We start from the raw sequence: 26,652 nt of genomic DNA, 5'->3' as shown, positions 1-26,652 counted from the left end.
CCGCGCAAATTTCCCTCCAAATGCCGCGTAAACTCAAAAAGGACACGCATCTGTCTGCTCTCTCGCCGCGGGACTTAAGCCCCCAAATATATTCAATGAACAAGAAAAGCCCAGCTCCGTCGTACGTAACGTAACTCCAGGTAGTAGATGCAGTATACCTATCGGGAAAATCAGCGTGAATTTCATCCTCTACCGCGCCGTAACACCTGCATCGCAGTCTCCTCCAATCGCGGCTCGTCTATACCATGTCTACACGGCAAAAAAGCCAGGAGAGGTGGATGGGACCAGAGAGAGAGAGAGAGAGAGAGAGAGAGAGTGTAAGCTGATGCTCGCCGCAGACTGCAACGGCGCTCGAGAAACACAATACTGTCCGCTCTCCTCTCCGAGCGTGAGGTTATAGAATTTGCCCGTGTCTGTCGACTCTCTCTCCCTCCGTAAGATGTGCCGACAGCGTCTCGTCGCCCGCTACTTCTGAATGCCATGTCCGACTCGAGTTCACCGAGTCTTCTCAGCAACCTCCGGAACTTTCGCTTCCAGAAGAAGCCAGTCAAGAAGATGTTCACGTGTAAGCATAGCGCTTTTCTCCCGCATACTTATCATGTCCGCGCGCGCCGTGATGTACCGTTGCTCCGAAAATCATCGCTTGCTCGAGCGATTAAATTTCCTGCTCCGACTGTTGTCGTCGACTCGTTTTGTTTACCTTCGCGATGATTATCCAGCGAGGGCTTTGCTCAATGACACGTTCGGACGTTTTGGACGTCAGTGGCTTGATGGCCTAATACTTATAGCATGTAGTCCGCTGTCCGCGTTAGTTCGCTGATGGAAAATTCGCTGTAAGCTATAGACTGAAACATATCGCGTGTCAGTGGCAATTCCATGGTTATTTTTGGCAACGATGCCAGTTTTTACAGGTTCATTACTCGACGTTTCATTTTCATTGCGATTCATAAATAGTGTTACTGGTTGTGCAGGCATTCTAAGTGTGATCAGGAAAGTAATTTCAAGTTGAACTTATCTCTGTTCCAGCTGACGACGACAGTAATTTAGCTGCTCCGGAGGTACGTCGAAAGCCTGTCAATCGAATCGTTGACAGCGACAGCGATGGAGAGCATCCTGCCAAGGACTCAGCTTCAACATCTGATTCGGAGCAGAGTTCAGATATCAAGGAAAAGGAGCAGAAACTCAAGTACCTGACCAAATTGTTTCCGCACTTTGACAATATTGTGAGTTCATAATCATTAATTTACTTTTCTGAAAATTCAGAGAGGCTCTTTAATCACTGAGTTTTTTCCAGCATCTCCAAGATGCGCTACTAAAAGCAAATTGGGACGAGGAAGTGGCTAAACAGAAGCTCGAAGAAAGCCGCAAAAGACCATCTGAAAAAAGTCAAAAATCAAAGAAACACAAACGAAAAAAGCAGGATGCCGATGAAGGTGGGGATGCTGACTCAGATGATGGAGGGCATTTTAGCAAAGAGAAAGTTTTCGATAGGTATGAATCAAGATATTTTTCTTAATTTTGTCTACTTGTATTTCATTCTAAGCTGCATACTGTTTTCAGTGATGATGATTCAGATGTTGAGGTGTCCAACGATTTAACGGGTGATAAAAAAGCAGTATTACAATTCATGCAAAATGCATTACCTACGGAATTACTGTTAATGAATCAGTGTTCGCAAAAGAAGGTAAATGCAATCATTGAAGCTAGACCATTTGATGACTGGAGAGACCTAGTTACAAAGTTCCAGAACATCAAGTTTTTAGATACTGACCTTCTTAATTCAGCTCAGGTATTTTCAAAAGTTATAATCATTAATAATATTAAGAATTAAGAAGTAGATATTAATAAAAGGATAAAATGTTTGTTTTTCAGGATTTACTACAAACTAGAAACGTCATAGGGACTTTAATGAAAAAATGTCTTAAATTATCTGAGAAAATGGAAAAGGCAATATCTGCTGGTGCATCAACTATTAAAGAACAACCAAAGGGATTAGCTGATGGTTTGAAATTGGCACCTTATCAAATGGTAGGTTTGAATTGGTTGGCAGTGTTGCACGCGCAAAATGTTAATGGTATTTTAGCTGATGAGATGGGACTAGGAAAGACAGTGCAGGTCATTGCTTTTCTGACCTATCTCAAAGAAGCAGGTCTTACCAAGGAAGATGATGGTCCTCATTTAATTATCGTGCCTAGTTCAACTATAGGTATGCATTTATACGATTATTTTCTATGATCATTTCATAAATTTTCGACATAAATTTCATTTACAATCGTTACAGAAAACTGGAGCAATGAGTTAGAACGATGGTCTCCGGGTCTTAATGTAGTTAAATATTACGGTCAACAAGACGAACGTAGACAAATGAGATTCGGCTGGAGAAACGGAGATTTGGATGATGTTGATATTATATTAACCACGTACAATCTTATTAGTAGCACACCGGAGGAACGTCGATTGTTCCGCGTTATGTCTACAAAATACGTAATTTTTGACGAAGCTCACATGTTAAAAAATATGAGTACATCACGATACGAAAATTTATTTAAGATAAATGTAAGTGTTCTGCTTTATTCAGTGATTGCGTTGAATGGATGCATTTCCATGTTTATGAATTTTTACATTTTGTTTAGGCACAACATAGAATTCTTTTAACTGGCACTCCCCTCCAAAACAATTTATTAGAATTGATGTCATTACTCATATTTGTCATGCCGTCGATGTTTGCTGGTAAACAAGACGACTTGAAAAGTCTTTTTTCTAAAAATCCCGTAAGTATTTGCCTACATGACTGTTTCATTGTATTCTTTTCTGTGATGAAATATAATTATTTGGGTGATTTAATTTTAGAAAATTGCTGCAAACAAATCCAGCGAAGATAAACCACTTTTTGAAGAAGAACAAGTTAAAAATGCCAAACAAATTATGAAGCCGTTTGTTTTGCGTCGTCTTAAAGTCGACGTCTTAAAAGATATGCCCCCAAAAAGTGATGAAGTTATTTATTGTTCGATGACTAAAAAACAAAAAGAAATGTACAGCAACTTAGTTGCCAGGTTTTCAGCAGAAGCTGGAGAAAGTCTGCAAGTCGATGGCATAGGAATGATGATGAAGTTACGGAAGCTTGCGAATCATCCACTTTTAGTTCAAGATTATTATAAAGAAGAAAAACTGCGGGTTAGTTACAATACAACTAATATGATATATACGATATTGAATTTAGGCACTTATTGATTTGATCATTTTACAGAGCATGTCTAAAAGGTTAATAGGTGAGTCTGGTTGGAAACAAAAAAATTCTCAATACACGTATGAAGATCTCTTGTGGATGTCTGATTACAAAATTTATCAACTTTCACGAACTTACAAAAGTTGTGCTGGGTTTGGTTTACCTCAAGACTTAATACTAAAATCTGGTAAATTTAAAAAACTAGACGAACTCTTACCTCAATTAAAAAACGATGGGCATAGAGTTTTGATTTTTAGTCAATTTACAATGATATTAGACATATTAGAAGAATATTTAACAATTAGGGGACATAGGTATCTTCGGTAAGTTGTTATTTTTTTACTTTAAATAAGTTCGTGAGCACTGCTTGATCTAAGTTTTAACATTACTATTATTTTTTTTAGATTGGATGGCCAAACGCCAGTTATGGAGAGACAAGACTTAATAGACGAATATACTGAAGATTCCGAGATATTCATCTTTTTGTTGTCTACAAGAGCTGGTGGTCTAGGAATCAACTTAACTTCTGCCGATACAGTAATCATTCACGATATAGACTTCAATCCGTATAACGATAAGCAAGCCGGAGACCGTTGTCACAGAGTTGGGCAAACAAAGTAAATAACTTTCTCAATTTTGCTATCTCGATTTATTTTTAAGAAATGGTTAACAAATTATTTATCAATTTCAGGCCCGTACGAATAATTAGATTATTAGGTAAAGATACCATAGAAGAGGGCATGTACAAAATAACCCAAGAAAAATTGAATCTCGAGCAAAAAATTACCGGCAACGAAGGTGAATAAAGCAAAAGTTTACCAATACTTTAAATATTTGTCGAAATTGACTTTATTTACTTTATTTTCTTTTTACAGAAAACGATAATACGGAGAAAAAGAGTGTCTTGAAACTGTTGAAAATGATACTCGGAATAGAACACAATAAATCGTTATCTCTGTCACCTACCAAAAATGGTGCGTCCAACGGTTTTACAGAAGACGATTGATCGGTGTATGTGATATAGTACTTTTATTTCTATAATTTTCGTGAAGGATTTTGATACTTGAATATATAATCATGTTAGAAAATTCAATGTACAGGATAATAATGTTTGTAAAAATTTTGAATTCGATTTTTAATTTGTATAAACGAATAATTTACAACGTCTGCGTTAATTTTACGCTATAGATTTCAAGCGCAATTTTTTCATTAGCATGTGACTGATGATTACGTCATTCCTTCATTTTTATACTGGCTTTTAAATTATTTGTCCGATATTGTATATGTGTAATAACTTTGAATTCCTAATATGAATAAAATTATATTTTTATACGTATGAATCTTCGTATAACTTCGTGTGTTGTGGAAAATTAGGCAAATAAACAAACGAAAAGTTTTACAAAATACGAATTGTAGTGTACCATTTTATTTGCATTATCTTTTTTTTTTTTTTTAAACCGTACGTGGTCATTATAAAAAATTGTATTTGCCGTACAAATATCCTCTCATTCGAACTGTATAAGTGTATATGTATGTACATCATGCCTTAATGGAACATGCATGATACGCCAGCTGATAGATAGATTAGAAAGAAGCATCGATGTGTGCGAGTGCTAGAAATCAAGAACCGCTTTTTAGTTCAAGTGAAAAAATTGGTTATCATAGCTGAACTTTGCCGATAGTGAAGTTCACGCAGAAGAAGAAAATTTAGGCTTCTACGTTGTATGTTCAATCGATTCTACGCTGGGAAAATAAAAATTCTCCATGAAGTACTTTCACAGTTATACACCGATCTATAACCATTTTTAGATAATTCAATTTAGTAAGATGTGTCGCCGCATTTTCTAGAGTCGTCTCAGTCTTCGCGTCTGCCTTACATCCAAAGTGCAAGGATCTATCGACAGATGTTTGTCGATGGACTATACATTTGTATAGAGCATTACTGCAGGCTGGATATTCGCACCCAGGTAAGTACAGAGTGTCTAGCTGAAGCCCGAATACACCGAAAAGGACGGAGAGTCGTAAAGTCGCAGGCGGGGGTGCATACTTATATGGGAAAGAGAGCGGACCGTGGACTAGACACAAAAATTTCTCATAGGTACTCGGCGTTAGCAGACCGCTCCGAAATTTCGAGACGATTCCCCGATTTTCGCACAGGTATAAGAATTACATTTTTCATAAGGTTGCGCATATTCTCGCGTCACTTCATATTACGTCGTTTCCCAAAAATCATCAAGTTACGTCCGCTCGACAAATTCTCGTGAATCACGTTTCAAAGCAAACAGGCGCGTCGTGTCCGCGCGATTCACAGCCGCATGGGATTTCAGGACTGCATGCCACCCCCGCAGTGCGGGGAATAACCGAAAACGATAGCACGTATACACGAGGTCACACTATATACTGTGCGCGGTATCTAACGCTTATCGTCTAATACTTAGTATATCGTTTTGAGCGACGCGATTCCGAAAATTCCCACCCCGACACATCGGTTGAATTTTACGTAACATTTTTTACATAAACAAGCGCCTTTCTCCCATTTAAAATTGAAACAAGCTACAACAACTGCGTGCGCTCAGCTCCGCACAATACCTATAAGCTACACTGTCTGCATGCGCGGCGCTCGCCAGTCGTCGACTCGTCGTTGTCGCTCTCGCACACGAGTCACACGACGGCAACGGCATCGCTCGCTCGACCTTCCAAAACAAACCCCCTACCGACGCAAGCTGCATGTATAACGTACCGTGCACGACAACAGCGGAATCGCAGTACAGTATAGTAAGTATACAGCTGTGTACATACACGCGCTAGAGGCTAGAGCTAGAGCGACCGCGGGCGAATTTGCCGAGCAAAACACGCGCGCGCACGGTGCAGAGGCTCTCGGCGCGCAAACGCCGCCGCTTGTGCATCGCAGTCTCCTCGCAGGCCAGTATAGTGCTGCAGGGAACTGACTGCTGCAACTCGTTTTTCTCTCCGCAGACTCGCTGCAGCGAACATAAGTATCGACTCCACGCGCGGCATCTTCGGGAAAAAAGAACCTGCGCTCGCGGATCGAATTATTCTTACCTAAGAGTATAGTCGACGACATCAAGAGACAGAGAGAGAGAGAGAGAGAGAGAGGGACACGTGACGAGGTTCTATAACACTCGCAAGTATAGAAGCTACTCTAGTAGAGTCTAGAGTCTAGACTCGCAGCGCGCTGTGTTGTTAAATGTGAGCTCGGCTCTCCGGACGAAGAGCGTGCTGTGCTGCTGCGAGAAGCTAGAAAGAGATCGGGGATCTTTGGAGCGAGAGACGCGAGGCTGGATCCGGACGACAGCATGGCTGGGATCTTCGACATCGAGCTGCACGACGGCGAGACGACTAATCAGGACGAGTCCGACGACGATGTCATCGAGAGCAACGTGGTGAGTACCATCAGCTCCCACGCGCACGCCTTCAAGGTTACGTTTGCTCCTCGCTCAATGTGCTCTAACACGCGTTTTCTCTTCTCTTTCAGGGCGACTACGACACCGCGCCGAGCGTCGACTCCATGCTAGAGTGAGTATATAACATCCTCAGGAGCTTTCTTGTGCCGTTCGCTTCATTGCTCTGGCGGCTGCTCCGAAACGCGCGCGCGCGCGCGAGAGAGAAAGAGAGAGAGAGAGAGGATCTCGCTCGATCTTGGTGCAGCCTGAGCACAGCTTTGTTTTGGAGCAGCCTTTTGTCTCTCTGTGTTTTTATTGCTATCGCGCTCACACTGCTTTTGGACTGGCCTGTATTTATAGGACAAATTACTAAATTGCTGTACACTTAATGGCTGTTTATTGGTATTAATAACAAGTAGGTCACCCAATTGCCCCCTGTCCAACACGTAGAATATTTTGCTTGTTGGGAAAGTGGAGTAAAACTCCTTTTTTTCATTTTGTAATGGCTGCTGGCTTACGCAGGAATTCATTGAGCTTTCTTTCTTTGTCGCTATATTTAGAGGTGGCAATTTGTTCGCTAGGTCTGAGAATGTCGAGCGAGTTCAGCTATCAGAGCAGAATGTCAATCCTGGACAGGAGAAGACTGGTCCGCAGGACTTTGAACTCTGCAAGATTCTGGGAGAGGGTGGCTACGGGAAGGTCTTTCAGGTTCGAAAGATCACTGGGAAAGACAAGGGCAGCATTTTTGCTATGAAGGTATGTTAATGACATTTTATTAAAGTCGCTTTGTTAAACAATTTTGAAATGATTTTCAGTATCTAATGTTTCATTATTGTAGGTATTGAGAAAGGCATCGATAATAAGAAATCAAAAAGACACAGCCCATACCAAAGCAGAGAGAAATATTTTAGAAGCTGTTAAGGTGAGTAATTTGTTTTTTTAAAGACCTTACACAAAATCGTTAAAACCCATTGTATGTGAATCAATGTTTCATTTATTGCAGCATCCATTCATCGTGAACTTGATGTATGCCTTTCAAACTGGTGGTAAATTATACCTCATTTTGGAGTATCTCTGTGGAGGGGAACTTTTCACTTATTTAGATAGAGAAGGCATTTTCTTAGAAGATACAGCATGGTATAGTTTTGGTTTTTAAAATTTTGCTCATCGTTTTTTATGAAAAACCTTAATTCTACTACTTTTTTATTATAGCTTCTACTTATCAGAAATTATACTCGCCCTTCAACATTTGCACAATCAAGGAATTATATATAGGTAAGCATTTTATTAAATCTCAAGTACTTGCAATATTTTATACTTATGTAACTTATAAATGTTTACTAAGATAATTTACTGATTCGCTTTATTAGGGATTTGAAACCAGAAAATATACTATTAGATGGTGAAGGTCATGTAAAATTAACTGATTTTGGCCTTTGCAAAGAGCACATACAGGATGGCACAGTAACACATACATTTTGCGGCACTATTGAATACATGTAAGTTTTTTTTTTTTTTAATGAAACAAAACAGGCTTGAAAGGAATTAGGAAGAAAGAGAATCTAAAAATATCCTATGTTCTATGCAGGGCACCTGAAATCTTAACACGAAGTGGACATGGCAAAGCTGTAGATTGGTGGAGTCTTGGAGCATTAATGTTTGATATGCTCACTGGTGTGGTATGTATAATGCAGAGCTTGCTCTAAAACTTAACTCCATTGTAGCAGGTTATCATTAATTTTCAAACTTTTATTAGCCTCCATTCACTGGGTCAGATCGAAGAAAAACTATTGAGAAGATCTTAAGAGGAAAACTCAACTTGCCACAGTATCTTACAGCAGATGCTAGAGATTTAATTCGTAAACTGTTAAAGGTATACAACAATATAAACCATTGAAATTATTTGTATTGTTTTACTGTTTTCGCCAACTCGTTACTTTATTACAGAGACAAGTAGCACAAAGATTAGGGTCTAGCCCAGACGATGCAGAACAAATAATAAAACATGATTTCTTTAATCATATTAACTGGCAGGATGTCATTTCAAGAAAACTGGTACCTCCATTTAAACCCTCATTGGTAATCGAAATTGCTACATTAAATTCTTAGATTTTATTTACTCTGAGGATTTTTATAATTTGTCATAAATACATTTTCAGAAAAGTGCTGATGACACATCACAATTTGATGAGCAATTCACCGCGACAGTGCCTGTTGATTCACCAGTTGAAAGTATGCTGAGCGAATCTGCAAATATGATATTTCAAGTAAGAGATATTCCCTCTTATTGCAATTATTTTTTTATACTCCTTGCGCAAAGCTCATTTTCGCATACACTGTGTCAAAAAAGTGTACGCTAAATCGCGCTTTCCATACGTCATGTCGAAAAATACAGATCGATTTTAGCGGTAGCCTTATGTATGCACAAGACTTAAATCACGTTCTTGCACTTGTATCGAAATGTAATACTTCACCTTGCCATACCGAATCCTATGAATGTATTTAATATCATTCATAACTTTTCATAAAATGCTGTATAAAAAACATGTCTAATTTTTTGATAAAAAAATAAGTTTACGTAACAGTAATGAACTTTTTTCGTAGGGTTTTACGTATGTAGCCCCCAGTGTATTAGAAGAAATGTACAACCAACCACGTGTGGTGACTCCCAGAAGTGAGCAAAGGCTTAGTAGCAGTCACCACAGGCGTAATCACGGTTTTACGCCTAGGACGCCAGACGCGAACTTGCGATCGCTGTCACACTTCCACCATCATAGGTATATTTGATGCCATATACCCTTTTCTAATACCTTAAACAAAGTAAGTTAAACCATAAAGTAAATTGTGAATTTCAGGCTTACAGTTCCTGGTCACCACAGCGCCGATGACACTGAGATGATGGAAGTTGGTCCGATGCCTGGCCATGTATAGTATAGGAAATTTGATAGTTACAGTTTTTAAGCAACCGCCAAGTTTTCATATAATCGCGAGCTCAAAATCGTGAGGGATTTCGTTCACATCGAGAAACATGTAGTTCGTAAAATTTGTTATGTTGTACATACAAATCCGCGAAATCTGGTGATTGCGATTAGATAATTTACCTCTTTCTTAAACTGCAAAGTAATAGCAACAATTCATGCTAATTATGCAGCTTGAGAAAGTACTTTGCTTGATCGATAGGTGAGTCGCTTGCAAAGAGGCAATGTCTATACAGTAAGCATTTTACACAAACTGCATTGTTAATGGTTTAATAACAAAGCAGAATTGTGTGTGCTTTTGTGTATGTATGTATATATAAAGTTCGCGAAAATGATCGTGCAATTTGGCAAAACTTGAAAAAATTTTCATCTTCCCAAGACGGAAGTAAAAAGTAATTGTTGTCTTCAATTTCACAGGCGGATAGATAATATCTGAAAACAAAATAGTGCTTATAAATATTTTTTAAAACTAACTGTATATAAAAGCAAAATAGAGCATTGAAATTAAGCGAGTCTTGGGAAGATGTAGGTAACTTAATACATTGAAAAAATGTAAATTACGGCATATATATTGCATATATATTGAGTTTGGATTTCATTAATTTTGATAGTCGTGCTAGAGTAATTTGAAGGAATGTATAATGCATTTTGAAAAGTTAAAATTCACAATGTTCTGTACAGTAAAGATTGTCGCCAATTGGTAGGAAATTATATAATCTGACCCACTGACACTTCTTAAACAATTTTGCACAGTGATTATGTCAGAATCATTTCGATGAAATACCAGTTACCTATTTCAGTAGAATCAGTTGGATCATTGATATTATCATTATTTTTCATTATTCATAAATGAATATACAAAATAATAAATTATTAAGACATCATAGCTATTATTATTATAGCTAGTAAATGTGTTTGAATGAAATAATTGACCAATTTTTTAAGCAAGTATTTAGATTTATCAATCTTATGACATTGCCAGAATAATAACTTTTTATTATTTTTTCTGAAGGTTTATTATCTTCTACCAATAAATTATTTTGATAAACAATTTTATGAGATTCCTATTTTTCTATGAAAGGAAAATAGTTTAATACTTTCTCATAAAGATGACTTACAGAAAATATGATTTTTTAATAATGCTAATTAATCACAAACACAAAATTCATACTGTATACAATGCTTTTTTCATTTAAAAAATTGGAAAATTAATTTTATTAAATTTACAGTATTTCTTTTGTTGCATTGACATTTCAAATTGACGCAAAAAATGACGAATTGATTAAATATAGAAAATAATAATGAATAATGAACCAAACTGATTCTAATATATTACATGAAATAAAGGAGCCAAAAAAACATGGAATCCATGTGTGAGTGATAGCTCAGAATTTAAACTGCCCAAGTGTTCACCGCCATACTAGTTGGCTGAATGAATTTCACATAGATACACGCATACTATACGCATAAGATTGAAAACACTAGTTACTGTATGTATATCGTTATTAACTAATTATTATGGTACACATTGAGAGTGTAATTATATAATACAATCGATTAATCATTGTTCAAAGATCTCTAAAATTACTTTGTCCATTTAAATGAACAACAATTTTATTTTCACTTTCATGAAAAATTAACTAATGAAATGTATTGATACAAATGCAATCAATACATGCAGTTAATTCAAAATTTGTATTTGAATTGGAGGGAGGGATTTTATTCTTTGATATAATTTACATTATAAAAACTTATAATCTACGTTTAATATTACGAGAAATACGTGTGTCGTAATAAATTGATCCTTTGCATAAATTATGTAACATTAAGAATTAATATTTAAGAGTGTAATTTTGGTATATGTGAAAATATGTTTAATCACATATGTGCTAAAGCAATTTACTAGTGACAATTTAAAATGTTATTGTAGTTGTGTCATTTCATTAATGAAGCATTTTTATAATAATTTTATTAAGAATTTTTCGGTAATTTTTTCGAACTTATTGAATGTGTTTTTACATTAAATATATATTATAAATTATAATTTATAAAACAACATATTTTTTCCCTCCCTCATTGAAAATTTATTCAAAAGATATAAAACACTGAAACGTTTTCTAACTTTTCTTATATCAATATGAGTTTCAAAAATTTCAAATGACTTACACAGGATACGTGACAACCAAAGTTTTCTTAATTAATTTACAATTTTAACAATCGCTTATTGCATGCAATATGGGATACAATTTTTCTAAAAAATACTATTAGGGCGCTACCATAGCCCTTGATACTTATAAAACTTCTCAGTATTTTATAGCCTCCTAAATGCATAATGAAAAGTGGTTAATAAAATGATAACAAAAGATGTGATAAGATTTTGAAAATTAATAAATCACATAAAGTAAAGTATTCAATAAATTCAAGATAAAAAAATATTTATTGATAAATCAGTATTTTACTTTCTATACACATAATTTTGCTTATGTCCATTTTTCAAAGTAAATAGATTTTTAGATGTGTAACATTCGAGTTGCAAAAAATGGCGAGTTATTTTTGTAAATTTGTTTCAGAGTTTGGCTTTTAATACATAAAGACATGATAAAATAAATGGAAGCTTTTATTAGAATTTGTTTGTAAGTATAATATTATACTATTAAAAATGACCCATCATAGAAACAATTGATTTTAATTTAAAGATTATCGAAAATTCATTTACAATATTTATACAGATTTTTTTGCATAATTTATTTGCAATCAAAAAATAAATTTACCTAATGATAACACGGCATGAAATTGTTAAAACTTTAAGGAATAAACATTTCGAACTTCCAATGTAACTAACAAGATAACTTGTAAGGTTAAAACACAAAAGTCTTTGAAAATCTTGATGTTTAATCAATGCATAAAATTATAATTCGCGAAATGGTTTACCTAGTGAACTAATGTGTAATATGTAACAAATAAAATATTAACTTTTGCTCTAATTATATGATTTAAAACTATTTTACAAATAAAAATCAAAGTTATTTATAAATTACATTGTTGTGAATAATTTAAGCTAATTCACCTATATTATGCATGAAAAAACTATATATTAAACTTGTTATACAATGCAAGTTTTAATTTGTTTATTTACACTTAACATGTGACACATAAGTCACAAACATGACATTACTCTGTTTTTGTATCAACAGATTTGTATTTAAAGATTAAATCTAAACTGGTAGACGTTGTAGAACAATTCACTTATTAAATTATCTCCTTCGTCGCTTCTCATCTCTATGCCTGTATCTTTCATCATCATTTGATTCACTTGATCTTCTTTTTCTATTTCTATGACTTGAACTGGAATGCGATTTGTGTTTGTGATTTTCCTTTTCATCTTTGACTTTTGATTTGTGTTCACTTGTACTACTTCTTGACTTTGATTCTTTCTTAAGTTTACTATTCCTTTTTTCTTTCCTTCTTTCTTCTTCTGAACTGGAACTACTAGAATCACTGTCACTTTCACTACTACCAGTGCTACTATCAGAGCTGCTATCTTTGCTCTGTGAACTAACTTTTCTTTTCTTTGATTTCTTTTTCTTGGACAACTTCTTTTTCTTTTCCAATTTTTCTAATTTTCTGTAAGCATGGGTATAATTTTTTAAAAATTAAAATCAGTATTTAATACTTATTTTATATACACTTCAATAAACTACAAGTCCATACCTAAGAAGCTTCTTTTTTTCCTTTTTAGACAAAGATTTCAAAAAAGCCACTTCCGACTGCTCTTCATCTTCAGAAACCATTTGGTCTTGATGTTGTGGTACACTTAGATGTTGCTGAGCATTTAAAGCAGACCTGAAGAATACAAATAAAAGTTGCAATTTTTAAAACTTTTTATAGTTAAGTAATAAATTAATGATTTTCAAAAATTTTTACTTTTTTAATGCTAGTCCATCATCCCTCATTTGTTGAACTAGTTTCAATGCATCAGGTGCGGGTTGTGGTTCTTCTGCTCCATTGTTATTAGCTAACACAACACTCATTGCTTGACTGTATAAAGGACACTCCTTGTCTGAAATTTCCATGACAAAATTGATTAGATTCTGTTTATCATCATCATATAATATAATGATTTAATAATTCAAAACATATTTTACCCGTATTGATGTGACCCCATTTGTGACACTTTATACAACGTACATTTCTCACTTGAATACCAAACGGCTGATCTCTGATTTCACTGTCACCCTTACAATAGCTTTCTCTAGGTGCATTATATTTACGCTGCCACTCAAATTTATATTCAGGCTCGTTGTCTTCTTTTTCTCTTTCTTTCTTTGCTCCTGGAGGAGGCTCGTACATAAAATTCACACTGAGTTTGTCCTTACTTTCTTTGCTCAGTAAAGCTCTGAAAAATACAATCAGTTATTAATTTTTGCAAATATTCACTAAACTATGGAGTTTTGAAGATTTAGGCTTCAAACAAGTTTATCAGGGCCCAAAGCACGGGAGACTAAATTCTTTGATAAATGCAGATATTATAAACGCGAAATAACAATCAATAGTCAATACACGCTATATATTCTGTCTGCCAAAATGGAGCAAAATAGTCATAACCTCAAAACGGTGAGAGTACTACGCACTTGTTATTGTGAAGATCTTGCTCTTTCTCATACTGCATACGCAATTCCTCCTGCTTTTTCTTGTAGGCCTCGGCCTGCTGCTCGGCCATCCATACCTGCAAAGATACAAATCCCGTAATTTAGCGACATTATCCAAAAATCCATAAGCCATCAACCTCTGCGAAACGATACTTAGGCGCACGGCGCGTTTGCGTCTATGGTACACGTACGGCGTATCGACGATACTCACTCGCTTGAGATTATCCCTGGAGGCCGGATGAAAGAATTTCTTGCACATGTAGTTATTAAAGCCCTTTCCCATCTTGGCACTTTATTGCGGATTCACGATTAAGATTTGGAGGAGAAATCCGACTGACAGTTTTTCGACGGATGGCGTACGTACGACTACTCGGTCGGTCCAAAAACAACTCCCCACTTTGCGACTCTTTTCTCCGAGCTCACGTGACTATACGAGTATACGGCGGTCAAGCGGTGGGGCAGCTATACTTATACAAAAATATACGCCTCACCTCACATCAGCTCACAGCTGCAGCTGTGCCGAGATCGCTATATATATTTTGGCTTCGCGATTTCTTTCTACTGCAGTGTTTACAGGTAGCATTTCACTGTTCTAAAGGTCGTAAACTTTATCGCTCAGAAACAGATTAGGTATTCCAGAGCCGTTTTTGCTAATTTTGTTGTCAAGGACCGGTCGAGAGAAAGTTTAGTGTTTTTGGTGCTGCAGTTAAAAGAAAAAAAGAAAGAAAAATATTGAGCACCATTGCAAGTCGGTGTATAAACATAACCTGCCCCAGGTGTCTGCAGTGGTCCATGAATCATTTCGTGAACATCCGATAGACTGATACGTTATTCTCGAACAATAATCTAATCGAGATGCTTCTGATCCACTCGGTCAGGCTAAAGCTGTGAGTGAAATAGACATGTCGCTGGCTAGACGTTGGCTCTAGCGGTCGTGACCTTTGCGCAGATATTATTCGCAGATCCGCCCACCCTGTCTACGTGGTATAATTCGGACTTGCCTCAGGGCGCGAGTGAAGTGGCTAGCGCGCGAGATAAGCATCCGAACAGAAAAATGAAGTGCAACGAGAAGAATATGATAGCCTTTGCGACGTCATCGACGCCGGTGGATCGCGAGGGTTGGCTCAACAAACGAGGAGAGGTGAATAGAGGATACCAGAGAAGATGGTTTGTGCTTAAAGGGAACATTCTATTTTACTTTGATCGTCGAGGGGACAAAGAACCTGTGGGTATGATAGTGCTTGAGGGCTGTACAATAGAGCTGGCTGAAGACGAGGAGCAGTTCGGATTTAAAATTGTCTTTCATGGGCCTAATAACAGAAGTTACATTCTTGGAGCTGAATCTCAGGTGGGCATCTAATTATATGTATAGTCAATTGTATGCGTGAATAATTTATGAAGAATTAATTATTTATTTTATTGCAGGAGTCAATGGAGCAGTGGATGAAAGCCTTGGCCTGTGCTAGCTATGACTACATGAAATTGATGGTTGCAGAATTGCAGAGGCAATTAGATGCTGCTGAGGAGGAAACTACAGTCACTCCACCTGCAGAATTACCCAAACCGCCGCCTAGGCAGCGGCATAATCCATTTAATAGGCCAGAGTCACATCACAGATCCCAGAGCGTTAGGTCAGCACCAGGTAGAACAGAAAATATACCTAGAACTAAAGTGTCCTTTAAAGATATTCACAACATGTATGGAAGGAAAATCCTAGCTGATCTCAATAAATGGAGGCACGCCAAGAGAAATTCAGAAGCCCCATTGATAATTCTGTGACCATAAAACTTTGTACATATCTAAACCGTTAACAACGACTCTCTAAGATAATTATTTTTTCATGACTGTCATATTTTAGTGCTACTTAGTTAAGGTCCATTTATTTATTGTATTTAATGGAAGACTTGACTGGCTTCAATTTTCCAAGTGTTGATATTGATATAAACTTGCTTCTACGATGATTTAAATTAATATACAGACCTTTCATGGCTTGCCAAGGTATTATGATAAATGAAATTATATTGATTACATGATAGTATTTTAAAAATCTTTATTTTCTATTGTATTTAGTGTAACGAAATAATCAATTAAACAGCCAGCTGTGTTAAAATAAAGTTAATGCGGAACTGTAAAAAAATACATAATTAAATTCACTTGAATCCAAATACCGTCTAATTAATACGAATGAAGCCTCTACCTTCTACACTCCTGACAACCTGTATACATATAATACAATTTTTAAATAAGCGAGTCTCGGTCAAACAGATATTGCCAAAACTCTTACAAACGTACAAGGATATAGAAATATATTTTTATAAAAATAACGGATTCGCATACTCTATTGAAAGTCGAAGAGTCAAATTTTGTTACAAGTCCTCTAAAAATCGAGTTCAGTCATGTCACTATCGCATAAGTCAATCTTAAAATTTGCAAACAATTTACTTATTTAAATTTAAAGACGCTTTTTTTTCTCGCATCACCCGGCAGATGCCTAGCTCCAAGCAGAAGTCGAGCTTTATCTTCTTCTTGAGGAGTCACCTCCTCTTGTGGACCTCTTGGTTTGATTTGCAACTTTTGCTTGATTGCTTGACTGAGAATTACGCGTCTCGAGTCGCTTTTCATGGCCAATAAAAGATCGAGCCATGTCCATGTTACGTTGTGATACTCCAACGTCGGTATAACGAGAGCGAAATCTCGTACGTCTTCTAAATTCTTTTCTTTGTTACCCTGCAATCGAATTAAGAGATTTTATCGTCATAAATGTTTTTTCTTTTTTCACATAAGACAGTTTTGTGAGATGTAGCAATAATACATACCTTGTAAGATACTCGGACAGGTACTTCCGGTATTTTTATGTAAATGAATAACTTATTTTTATCGGCTCTTTCTTTCATTTTCTCTACATCTTCTCTTCTTTCAATGGGTACATAGAAAGACGAGTCCCTTTGGGGAACAGGTGGTTCCTCAATGCCATCAGGATCTCTCTCCGGAAAACAAAATTTCAACATCGTGTTGAAAAATTTCTTCGTTAATCCTAAAAAGATATATAAATTGAAATCGAAAGGAAAGTTTTTTTTTCGTTGTTTGCCTTTAATCATATGTCTTATCACGATCGTAAATATTTTATATCGCGATTACAATATTATGTACGCTTGTTCTGTAGTCTGTATTATATTAGTCACGGTTATCTACTCTTTGGAGTTTTGATAAAAATGATGTTTCATCGTACGAAAATGCGCGAATACGATAACAGCGCTATCGTTTTGTATTAAATTAACTCACCTATAGTCAATGGGACGACATTGATCTCAAAATGCTCTTTAACAGAAATACCAGCCACAGGCGCCTTCTCCCTGCAAAATACTCTAAGCGCCCTTTGCCTATCCACCGGCATATTATTCTGCAACTCCGTAGGTGTAAGTACGTCTGTGTAAACCTGATTGGGCAGCAGATTCGTCATCCTCACGTAGCCTAACTCCAATAGATGATCCACCGAGTCGTCGGTTTTACTCGTCTTCGTATACAAGAAATTCGTCAATATGAGATCTGCGATACCGAGTTGTCCATCCGCGTCCGTAAGTCGCCACTGAGCGTGCTTAAAGCAAATTTCAGCCGCACGGGCCACCGTTGCGGGCTTGTCCTTGAGGGTCGTGGATGCCGCGGCCGGAGCAGTCGTTTCTTTGTAACAGCTAAGCATCACATCGAGTTCATCCGCCTTGGCGCTTAGTTTTTCCTTGCATTCGAAGACTCGGGCTTCCAAACGCTCGATTTCAGCTAGTAATTCGGGACTGGATTCCTCAAGCAGGGCTTTCTGTACGAGATATGTCTCCTTTTCGAGGCGACGCAGCTTGGAGACCAGACCACGCACAATATTCTGACGTTCTTGGATCGGGCGCTTCTGGTCCTCCTCAGTGTGCAATTGAAGTTGAAACCTACGTTACGAAACATTCGTTAGTTTTTCAGCATTTTTTTTCTATGAATATTGAAGCAGTATAAAAGGAATCGACATCAACCTCATGCGCTGCAAACGCTCCAAAGCCTCCTTCCTTCTGGGCTCCACATACAGTAACAGATTGTTAACGATGTCCAGGATCATAGCATATTGCAGCGAATTTGTACAGACGTCAAGGTCATGATGCATCAAAGTGAAAGCGTCAGCGGCCGATAGGTCCTTGCGCTCCCAGGGACTGATGTCCTCGCCAGGAGGGGGTGGTACTTCGTCAAGAGAGCCTGAATCCAGAGCTTGACCATAGCCTACGTAAAAGAACTCGCACTTACAGCGCGACACGATGCGCTGCAACTGGTGCTGGGGTCCACCGCCTCCCCCAACGGTTTGACTTACTACCCCGCCGACGCTTTGACCTGAGCCCACAAGGGCTGGGACGTCCGGTAAGCCGGCAATCACTGTAGAGTCTTTTTCCTAAAATAATAAATTTATTTTTATTTAACTTACAATACTATTTTTATAAGTGAGCTAATTTAAAAAAAAATACCTGGATATTATCCAATGTCAACCACATTATGTTGTCGTCAATGTTATCATCGATATTTGCATTTACTGTGGCATAGTACTGCATGCATTCTAAAGAGCCGACCCAAGTTGTTTTAGACATGAGAGTTCTTTCTTTCCAAACAGGACGATGGACTCTTTGGAGAATTTCCGCTTTGGCTGCCGACAGAATGACGTAGCCTCTAGTTTCAATACCCTTTAGTAATACTTGACTGTTGACTAGAGCGACTGAAAAGAAAAAAATTAAATGGACGTATGTAAATAATGCGGCAATTTTGCTTTGCAAAGGTTATGATAAAGTTTTAGAGAGATAGAGCATCAAGTAGAACGAGTCCTGTATGGTCGGACGTTCCCTACAAGAACCTAATAATAATAATAATAATAATAATAATAATAATAATAATAATAATAATAATAATAATAATAATAATAATAATAATAATAATAATAATAATAATAATAATAATAATAATAATAATAATAATAATAATAATAATAATAATAATAATAATAATAATAATAAATGCGCAAACGTACTCAGCCAATTTTTATGCAGCACGTCATCATGATTACAAGCAGCGAGTCCTCTGAGTTGTTGACCCCTGGTTTGCACGGACATGTCGTCGCTGAAGGCAACAGGCTTATTAGCCGCCTCAGCGATGAGTCTTTGTAGCATACCGGCGGCTTCACCCTGCTGAGGCTGTTGTTTTGAGGCTGATACCGGCGTCACTTGGCTCGTCGGCGTACTGCTCTGGCTCTCCATGGCACGCACGCGGTTCTTGTGGGGCGTCAAGCTGTTCTCGCGGTGAAAACCTTTCAACGCCGCCGTCGACAGATTCTTCTTCAGCTGCTGTGTTTTGATAAACGAGTCGAAAAGTGCAAAGGCAACGTCGCGGTTCGTCTTCGTCCACGCACCCTTTAGGTCGTGTACGACCAGGCGGTGGATTGGCGTGTCGTTGCTTATCCCGGCTACCACTGCTTCTCTGTAAAATAAAGCAATGAAAAGGTATAAAAATAGGAAAACGGTTGTAAGTATACATGAATAAGCATAAAAATGATTAGAAACCTTCCATAGCTGACCCTGGCAACGCTCAGACAGTAGCACTTTTGCACCGGCTGCCTAAGCGAGGCGCTCTCCTCTTCCTCCTGCAATGCGCTCTTAAGCCAAATTTCGGCATCGCTAAGCTCGCAGGTCATGTACACGATAGACCATTCGGCACGTGGACGGTGTATCAGACCGTCGGTGATTGGGTGCAGAGTGAGATTGTGTTCGGAGCTGAGAGCGACACGGCCGCCAGTGACTTCGAAGCCACGCTGCATCGCGAAGGACATCCAGTAGCTCACGTGGAAGCGATGGAAACCTAGGGCTAGTCGAATCTTGCGGTAGTGACGACTAAGTTGCTTCTTACGAGGTCTGATATTACGAAATAGAGGCCCTTTTCGTGTCGGACGTGTTGCTCCGGAGAGAATGAATTTTAGGTTCTCGAACCACCGAAGTGTGCTGCCGTAGAGGATCGCTGTTGGGGCACTGGTAACCGTTGGAGAACCCGTGGGCTTCGTTTCGAGCGCGAGGATTACGTTGAGGTTCTGCAAATAATTTAAACTAATTGTAGATCGTATAACGAACAAAAGATGAAGAGATTATCGATTTGTACCCGCGCCTGACCATTAACGACTATTTCTACTGACAGAGCAAACGAATAACTTTCTCTGTAAATTGCATTATATTTTTCTTAATTTTGCAGAAAATCTAATGTCTTTTAAGATACCTGAGATCTGAAGGCACGGAACGAATCATGTTGTTGGTTACTCGTGTACTCGGGGAGCTTGTCAGGCGCACAGGGTAGCGCAGCATGATGGTCTCGTGGGTCACCCAGACAAACCCAAGCGAGTTTAATGCTCAACTTTACATTGGGTAAATGCAATAGACGGCAATCATCGTATTTGCTGGCGGTGCGTACATACACATCCAGATCGCCCTTAACTAGGATCTTGCCTGGGGTCCAGTCGAGTGCCAGATCAGACCAGGTCAACTCCATCTCCTCGGTCGTGTTGTACGGGTCAAGCGATGCGTGCAGCAGAACTGTCAACTGTTTAACGCACAAAGTTATACGACCGTGGAGTATCAGGCGCATTTTGTCCCAGAAAGGCAGCGGTGGACTCGGATCACGCGACGGGTGTACTATTTTTTCGAAGCTCAAGTTGCACTGAGCTATTACTGGCTCCCAACAAGGACCAAAGGCGTATCTGAAAATTTTCAGAATTATAGTTATAGATTTGTAAAAACGCGGATGCTCATGTTAGCTATCACGTAAACTTGATACCTGAATTTCCGTATATCCCAGTTCAGATCATGATAGTACTTCAGCGAAGTCATGCCCCGTTCGATGACGATATCGTCCCATGGTGCGCCAACCTCGATCCTCACAGTCCTCCTAGCTCTAGGCGGTGCAAGCGCTTCAGCCCCTGCCAACCTGCCCCAAATACTCAGAGCCTCGACCAGAAGCAGTGGCTGCGGGAAGTCCCTCAGCTGAAGTTTCCACTCGAGACATTTCAGCGAAATACCTCTGACCCAAAGCGTGTTGAATTCTAGACCATCATCTGGCCACGGAGAGTCCGAATCCATTTCTTGAATGGTGCGCGTAGCGCGTTCTAGACCGTGAATTGATGGATCGGCCAGAGCGATTATTTCCAGGTCAAGCATTGTCCAGGCAAAGAGCCGAGTGCGCGCTGGGCCTGCACGCTGCATTTGTTTCCAACGCTGCACGTATATCTCTGCGTTCTTTTTGTTTAGGCTAGTGTACAGTTCCTCAACTTTACCCTGAGGCAGAAGGAGATGAGCTCGACAAAGTTCTTGGACTTTGGCGTCCAGCATCTTTTGACGTTTCAGACTTTCCTTGTACTCATCTTCCAACAGCTCGTAATTGTCGCGCAGACGGACCTCGAATGGATCGTCGCTCACCTCGAATATCCACTCCTTTATCTAAAAAAAGAGTAGTATGGGAACACGTTTAATTAACATCGAAGTGACGATCTGAACTATTAATTTATTTCGAATCTTAAGAAATATTTACTTTTATGACTAGATCGCAAGGTAGCGGTTTTTCCTTTGGTGATTTAGACGAATGAATCTCTTTCAGCCACTTTCGCAAACTGAATAATTCGCTCTGGATAGCTTCGTGAAATTTATGCTCGTACGGGAAACAGGCCTTCGCCAAATCGATGCTCAACGCCCAGGTTTCATTCCATTCCAATTCGAATCCATCGTTATGCTGTCGCTCCAACCTGACTTCCTCGCTGTCCGCAACTCTGACCAATTTGAAACCTTCGATCGTGATTATGTCAGCCATGTCCAAGGCAGCTCGCAGATAATTAAGTCGCCATTCTCCTTGTGACCATCTCAAATGATCAGAAGACAGTTCCAAAAAGTGACGTGGAGAAATGTCAATGGTTAAAGAAATTCCACCGGTACACAGAATATCCAAAGGCCGCTTTGATTTGGTCTTATCTAACATTCGAAGACAAGAATAATTATTAAGAATGCACAAAGCAAAATAGTGTATATATATTTGTAAACATGAAAATAATACTTACCATCCATAACAGAGACCATTTTCTTTTGGAAAGCTATAGCCCGGAAGTCTGCCGACTCGATCCATAATTGCAACAGACGTAAGTGTAAATTGGGACTCCAGGCCAAGTTGGTATCATCTAGACTAACGTTTATAGCGGTAGGCGTAATAGCAGTCTTGCATTTTCTAACTGCTAAAAACGGATGACTTAACGCTTGTGCATGCTGACATACGATTGGTTCATTTTTATTCAATGTTATTGCACAAACTCCTTCCGCTACACCGACGAAGCGTTTAACACTTCGTTCCAAAGTTGCCGAATCGAGACGTACCATGATTGCCACTGAAATAAAACGTTTGCCATTATTTAAAATCGATTCTCTGGCATATTTTTCAAATAAAATACCTACATTCATTCTCTGCAATGAAGAAAAGGTTGCAATTGGAAACTTTAAGATTTAATTGTGTAGTTTCGTCGTTAAACCTACTATGCCTTGAGTCTCGGGATTTTTTCCGCTCATTATAATACCTAGTGAAAACCAAATGCAATGATTACCAAATTTATTTTGAAATTCAACAGATTCCATTTAAACTATTGGAAAATATTATTACAGTAATCCACGTTCGAGAAATTTTGCTAATTCCAAGCTCCACTCAGTTCTGAGGGCGTCAATAGCAATTCCTACAGCATTTTTGCGAGTAGTTGCAAGAAACACTCCAATAGAGAGAGGATTTCCCCACCTATGAGTTGCATCGGATACATTGGCATTAGTGCCATTAAATGCACAACAAAGCGATTCAAGAGTTAATCTTGTATTCCATTCGTCAGCATTGTCTGAATATAAACAAAAGTAATTTATGGCTAGTATGTTTATATCTTTAAATTTATTAAAATTAAAAACATTAAAGCAAATTTACCTGTCAATCTATCCATGCAAAATTTTACATGTGTTACAGTACAGGACGTTTCTTGTACCTCCGGTAATTTTATAAATAATGAACCCTCATATAATTCTGTGATGGTATGCACTTGTAGCCATGCAAAGGAATTCTTTGATGATGTTTTAACATCGGACCTAAGAATATCCTCAGCACTACTTGTCAAAATTGATTCCCAATCCTTATAATCATAAGTCATTGATAGATTATTTAACTGTGTAGCAACTTTCAAAATATTCTCTTCCATCTAAACATTTTGAAAATAGTATTAGAAATGCATTTACTGTTGTGTGAAATCGAGAATTTGATACTGAATTAATTGTGCATTTAAATTATTACCTTTGATTCTATTGATAGAGACCGTAATGATAATACTGGAAGCTTTCCACGAACAGATATTCCGTCCATATTCAAGGCTAAATAAAGATTAGGCCCACTTGGTTGGAATTTTGCATTGACTTGTAGACTCTTCATTGTACATTCTAAACCTAAATGAGAACCATCTTCTCTTCCAGCAATTATAGAAGAACTACCTAACTTCACTAATAAGTTCTGAAATGTTGAATAATAATTGTATACTTTTAATGTAAAAATAAGTATAAAAACAATAATTTGCATATGATTTTAGTTAAAACACACTAATTTTGATATTGTGATAGCTACTAACCTTTGGTAAAATAGGAGCAAATCGGGCTAAAACATCATCGCTAAATTGCTTAGGTGCTGTAGAATTCAGGGTTTCAGGTGCCAATGATTTCCTATCCTTCAGAAATTGTAGAAGACCAACACCTCCAGAGCCTTCAGTTTGGGTAATTCCAATAAACAGTTTCTAAAATAATAACTCAATTTAAATATCCTTTCAAAATTAAAAACATAGAATATCGAATTGCTTTTACCCCATTCGAAAAAAGTTATACCTCAAGTGATAATTCTCCTTGGGCTCTTAGAGTTCCCTCAATGGTACCTGCAAAATTAATTTGAGCCAAACATGCATCTGATGCATGACGGAGCAGTTTCATAGTTCCATTAACAATAGTTGCAGTCCCAAGTAGAGTTCGTGCTCCATGTACAACACTGCCATCAAGACTAAGAGTCTCAGTACTGCCATTGCCTAACCAACCACTTCCAAGAGCCAAAAGGCTCAAATTTTCAATGTTTATTGCCAAAAACTATAAAATAAAAAAGTACAACAAGTAATTATAAATATTTTTCATCAGAAAATCTTGAAAGCTTACTTGTACAACTGTTATTATAAATGATGGAATCTTTGTATTTCGAAAATCCAAAACTTTATTTGAACGATTTTTATGTTTGACCAAGACTGCAGGAACATCTATATTAACCCGCACACCTCGTAGCATTACAGATAGCAGCTTAGCTACCTCACTGCTAAACAGACTACTCCGTACACTACATTCTTCAATTTCCTACAATTCAATTCATTGTATACACAATTTATCAATATCAAAATTTTCTTGCACAATGATTATAAAATCAAACTTACGATTGTGAAACCATTTGTAGAAATATTGACATCTCGTACAATAAAGTATGGAAGTGAGATATGGCCAACTTGTAAATCTATTTTGTATTTTCTTTTTACAAGCCATGCCAAAAATCTTGGAATAATCCTGTCAGTACGAAATAAGCATAAATAAGACATAAACATGGGGAACAATATTATTATATATGATATTTCTTATAGGATATGTCTTACCATGTACAAATGCAATACACAACAAAACAAATAATTAAAAACGTTAATAAGCCCATCATCTTGAAAACTTTATCAAACACTTGTTTTCCAAATAAAAATTATCACATATCTTATAATTTATCAAAAACAAGTAACACAACACTTAACAATTTGGAGAAATTTATTGACATTTTTATTTGATTTCAATCTTGGAGAAAACAAGTATCGTCTTATGATATAAACTTTGCACTATACGCATTTCATTATTCCTAATATTCGTGGAAAATCTCATTTTATTGCTTGAAATTTTAACAGGCAGGCTAAACGATTTCCAGTTTCCTAACCTAACCTACGATATTATTCTTGCCAATTGACACACTAACAGGAGGTGTATGGATCGAGTGTACTGTAGCATATATGATGAGCAGACATATTCATATACAAACTGCGTGATGCAGTCATCCTGCGACATATAATTTGCCGCCACAACATATACACGTGTGTTTTTCATGCGACGTGACTTTTTTATTCCGTATTCAATCCTTCACCCACTTTACAAACCTATACTAAGCATCAAGAGTGCAAGAAAACTTTTCGAAAAAGCATCTGATTGTTGTGATGTGGCCTTGTTTTTGTTAAGGTGCTGAGGTTATGAACAGTATAAACAAACGTAAATCTATACAAAATTTATACAAACAAAAATAAAAATATTAGCATGCATATATGTTGCGTATAAAATAAATTTTTTATTTTGTTTAAATGAGTACATCAGTGTAAAGTGTAATAAGAAAATATTTTAATTCCATTTTTAAGAGTTGCTGCTATTTTAACAAAAAAAATAGTATCAAAATATTCAGGAAAGTTAAAATTTCTCATTTATCCTATCTACATGGCTAATTACAAGAGTCAATATTGTGACTTGAAGCGCAAACTCAAATTTCTGATTTATGAAAATGAGTGTTTTCAAGAAGCTTTACGTTCTACACAGAGACAATTATTAAAAGCTAACAGAGATAAGAGTTTTCTGTTAGATAGATTATTGCCGTACGAAAGAGTTGATGCGTCTTTGAGTGATAGTGACGAACAAACAGATTCTTCTGAAGAAGAAGACATGAAAGTTGAGTTTTTTAAAAGAAGGAAATCAGATGTGGTGCTAACAGGTCAATCAACAAATTTTATGTCAGTAGCAGTTAAATCACAACAATTGCACAAAAAGAAGAAACCTATTGTGAAATCCATGAAGACAAGCGATATTGCATCTATGGATACAGATAAAATTTTACCTTCCTTAATTTCCGACGGACACATGACACCAGAGGAAGTTGAACGACACCTTGAATCTCGTCAAAATTATCTGGAATTAGTACCTGAAAAGGCACCCCCGACTGTGCCGACTGAAATGTTTAGCAATGATGTATCACTAGATAAATTAGAATAATAATTTTGTAATACTGTGTATTAAAAGGACTGTATAATGTAAAAACATGGCATTAAGCAAAATTCTGTACATTTTGTATATGACACTCATCAATTTTTTCATTTCATGATAATTAAATATAAAGTGAAGAAAAAAATTAACTTATTGAATAATTAATTCATATGTGTGTTTCTTTCCAAAATCACCTGTGCATGCATTTGTTTAATCTTTTTTCTAGTTAATTCTTAGCAATAATTTAAT

General features: G+C 37.3%; 6 protein-coding genes across 11 annotated transcripts; 4 read left to right on the top strand and 2 right to left on the bottom strand.

Annotated features, from left to right (window-relative positions):
• The first annotated feature begins 301 nt into the window (after positions 1–301).
• On the top strand, positions 302–4,624 carry LOC100115899 (SWI/SNF-related matrix-associated actin-dependent regulator of chromatin subfamily A containing DEAD/H box 1 homolog). Of its 2 annotated transcripts, none has more exons than XM_016982453.3 (12): positions 302–565; positions 1,027–1,223; positions 1,295–1,491; positions 1,561–1,789; positions 1,873–2,206; positions 2,282–2,556; positions 2,634–2,771; positions 2,851–3,174; positions 3,248–3,549; positions 3,631–3,843; positions 3,918–4,024; positions 4,102–4,624. In XM_016982453.3, the coding sequence occupies exons 1-12, from the start codon at positions 481–483 to the stop codon at positions 4,230–4,232; spliced, it is 2,532 nt and encodes an 843-aa protein (XP_016837942.1). In that variant the 5' UTR covers positions 302–480; the 3' UTR covers positions 4,233–4,624. The 2 variants fall into 2 exon arrangements, with proteins under 2 accessions (XP_016837942.1, XP_003424919.1); XM_003424871.4 differs by lacking the exon at positions 302–565 and adding an exon at positions 760–911 and having other exon boundaries at positions 4,102–4,566.
• Positions 4,625–4,736: 112 nt separating this feature from the next.
• Positions 4,737–13,525, top strand: LOC100115857 (ribosomal protein S6 kinase beta-1). 5 transcript variants are annotated; one of them, XM_032596399.1, is made up of 16 exons: positions 4,737–4,995; positions 5,075–5,193; positions 6,203–6,630; positions 6,723–6,763; positions 7,212–7,386; positions 7,469–7,552; positions 7,634–7,767; positions 7,843–7,905; positions 8,001–8,129; positions 8,219–8,309; positions 8,387–8,503; positions 8,578–8,709; positions 8,790–8,897; positions 9,235–9,407; positions 9,486–9,555; positions 13,348–13,525. In XM_032596399.1, exons 3-16 carry the CDS (start codon positions 6,544–6,546, stop codon positions 13,453–13,455), a joined length of 1,512 nt encoding a protein of 503 aa, XP_032452290.1. In that variant the 5' UTR covers positions 4,737–4,995; positions 5,075–5,193; positions 6,203–6,543; the 3' UTR covers positions 13,456–13,525. The 5 variants fall into 5 exon arrangements, with proteins under 5 accessions (XP_032452290.1, XP_032452289.1, XP_031780668.1 ...); XM_032596398.1 differs by having other exon boundaries at positions 4,946–5,193; positions 7,191–7,386; XM_031924808.1 differs by lacking the exons at positions 4,737–4,995; positions 5,075–5,193 and adding an exon at positions 5,854–6,001.
• Positions 13,526–13,528: 3 nt separating this feature from the next.
• On the bottom strand, positions 13,529–14,724 carry LOC100115823 (corepressor interacting with RBPJ 1). Its single transcript, XM_031924814.2, has 4 exons — positions 14,469–14,724; positions 14,240–14,334; positions 13,754–14,004; positions 13,529–13,668 (listed from the first exon to the last, which is right to left on the bottom strand). The coding sequence occupies exons 1-4, from the start codon at positions 14,538–14,540 to the stop codon at positions 13,529–13,531; spliced, it is 558 nt and encodes a 185-aa protein (XP_031780674.1). The 5' UTR covers positions 14,541–14,724.
• A 2-nt stretch (positions 14,725–14,726) lies between these two features.
• Positions 14,727–16,422, top strand: LOC100113741 (sesquipedalian-1). The gene is made up of 2 exons (XM_001600622.4): positions 14,727–15,605; positions 15,683–16,422. The coding sequence occupies exons 1-2, from the start codon at positions 15,312–15,314 to the stop codon at positions 16,034–16,036; spliced, it is 648 nt and encodes a 215-aa protein (XP_001600672.1). The 5' UTR covers positions 14,727–15,311; the 3' UTR covers positions 16,037–16,422.
• LOC100115780 (protein KIAA0100) lies at positions 16,291–25,346 on the bottom strand. Its single transcript, XM_008210740.4, has 20 exons — positions 24,996–25,346; positions 24,783–24,909; positions 24,514–24,705; positions 24,196–24,447; positions 23,946–24,107; positions 23,618–23,830; positions 23,258–23,525; positions 22,952–23,174; positions 22,750–22,868; positions 22,362–22,682; positions 21,842–22,275; positions 21,092–21,750; positions 20,537–21,014; positions 19,834–20,354; positions 19,305–19,750; positions 18,751–18,995; positions 18,271–18,677; positions 17,540–18,189; positions 17,074–17,291; positions 16,291–16,984 (listed from the first exon to the last, which is right to left on the bottom strand). The coding sequence occupies exons 1-20, from the start codon at positions 25,052–25,054 to the stop codon at positions 16,700–16,702; spliced, it is 6,279 nt and encodes a 2,092-aa protein (XP_008208962.1). The 5' UTR covers positions 25,055–25,346; the 3' UTR covers positions 16,291–16,699.
• Positions 25,347–25,352: 6 nt separating this feature from the next.
• On the top strand, positions 25,353–26,568 carry LOC100679824 (INO80 complex subunit E). Its single transcript, XM_003424869.5, has one exon. It carries the CDS (start codon positions 25,864–25,866, stop codon positions 26,410–26,412), a length of 549 nt encoding a protein of 182 aa, XP_003424917.1. The 5' UTR covers positions 25,353–25,863; the 3' UTR covers positions 26,413–26,568.
• Positions 26,569–26,652: the final 84 nt, after the last annotated feature.

This window comes from Nasonia vitripennis, chromosome 2 (genome assembly GCF_009193385.2).
Source record: "Nasonia vitripennis strain AsymCx chromosome 2, Nvit_psr_1.1, whole genome shotgun sequence".
NCBI lineage: Eukaryota > Metazoa > Arthropoda > Insecta > Hymenoptera > Pteromalidae > Nasonia > Nasonia vitripennis.
This window is presented reverse-complemented; position numbering and strand designations above follow the sequence as displayed.

Excerpts from the sequence above, each read along its gene's own strand:
- LOC100115780 (XM_008210740.4), bottom strand. The coding sequence starts at position 25,054 with ATGATGGGCTTATTAACGTTTTTAATTATTTGTTTTGTTGTGTATTGC. Across the intron at positions 22,276-22,361 it reads AATGGTCTCTGTTATGGATG|ATAAGACCAAATCAAAGCGG; the intron begins GTAAGTATTATT and ends TTCGAATGTTAG. Across the intron at positions 18,678-18,750 it reads TGACATTGGATAATATCCAG|GAAAAAGACTCTACAGTGAT; the intron begins GTATTTTTTTTT and ends TTATTATTTTAG.
- LOC100115899 (XM_016982453.3), top strand. The coding sequence starts at position 481 with ATGTCCGACTCGAGTTCACCGAGTCTTCTCAGCAACCTCCGGAACTTT. Across the intron at positions 1,224-1,294 it reads TTCCGCACTTTGACAATATT|CATCTCCAAGATGCGCTACT; the intron begins GTGAGTTCATAA and ends AGTTTTTTCCAG. Across the intron at positions 2,557-2,633 it reads AAAATTTATTTAAGATAAAT|GCACAACATAGAATTCTTTT; the intron begins GTAAGTGTTCTG and ends CATTTTGTTTAG.
- LOC100113741 (XM_001600622.4), top strand. The coding sequence starts at position 15,312 with ATGAAGTGCAACGAGAAGAATATGATAGCCTTTGCGACGTCATCGACG. Across the intron at positions 15,606-15,682 it reads TTCTTGGAGCTGAATCTCAG|GAGTCAATGGAGCAGTGGAT; the intron begins GTGGGCATCTAA and ends ATTTTATTGCAG.
- LOC100115857 (XM_032596398.1), top strand. The coding sequence starts at position 6,544 with ATGGCTGGGATCTTCGACATCGAGCTGCACGACGGCGAGACGACTAAT. Across the intron at positions 8,130-8,218 it reads TGCGGCACTATTGAATACAT|GGCACCTGAAATCTTAACAC; the intron begins GTAAGTTTTTTT and ends TGTTCTATGCAG. Across the intron at positions 8,710-8,789 it reads CTCCATTTAAACCCTCATTG|AAAAGTGCTGATGACACATC; the intron begins GTAATCGAAATT and ends ATACATTTTCAG.
- LOC100115823 (XM_031924814.2), bottom strand. The coding sequence starts at position 14,540 with ATGGGAAAGGGCTTTAATAACTACATGTGCAAGAAATTCTTTCATCCG. Across the intron at positions 14,005-14,239 it reads CAAGATCTTCACAATAACAA|AGCTTTACTGAGCAAAGAAA; the intron begins GTGCGTAGTACT and ends TGTATTTTTCAG. Across the intron at positions 13,669-13,753 it reads ATGGGGTCACATCAATACGG|ACAAGGAGTGTCCTTTATAC; the intron begins GTAAAATATGTT and ends TGGAAATTTCAG.
- LOC100679824 (XM_003424869.5), top strand. The coding sequence starts at position 25,864 with ATGGCTAATTACAAGAGTCAATATTGTGACTTGAAGCGCAAACTCAAA.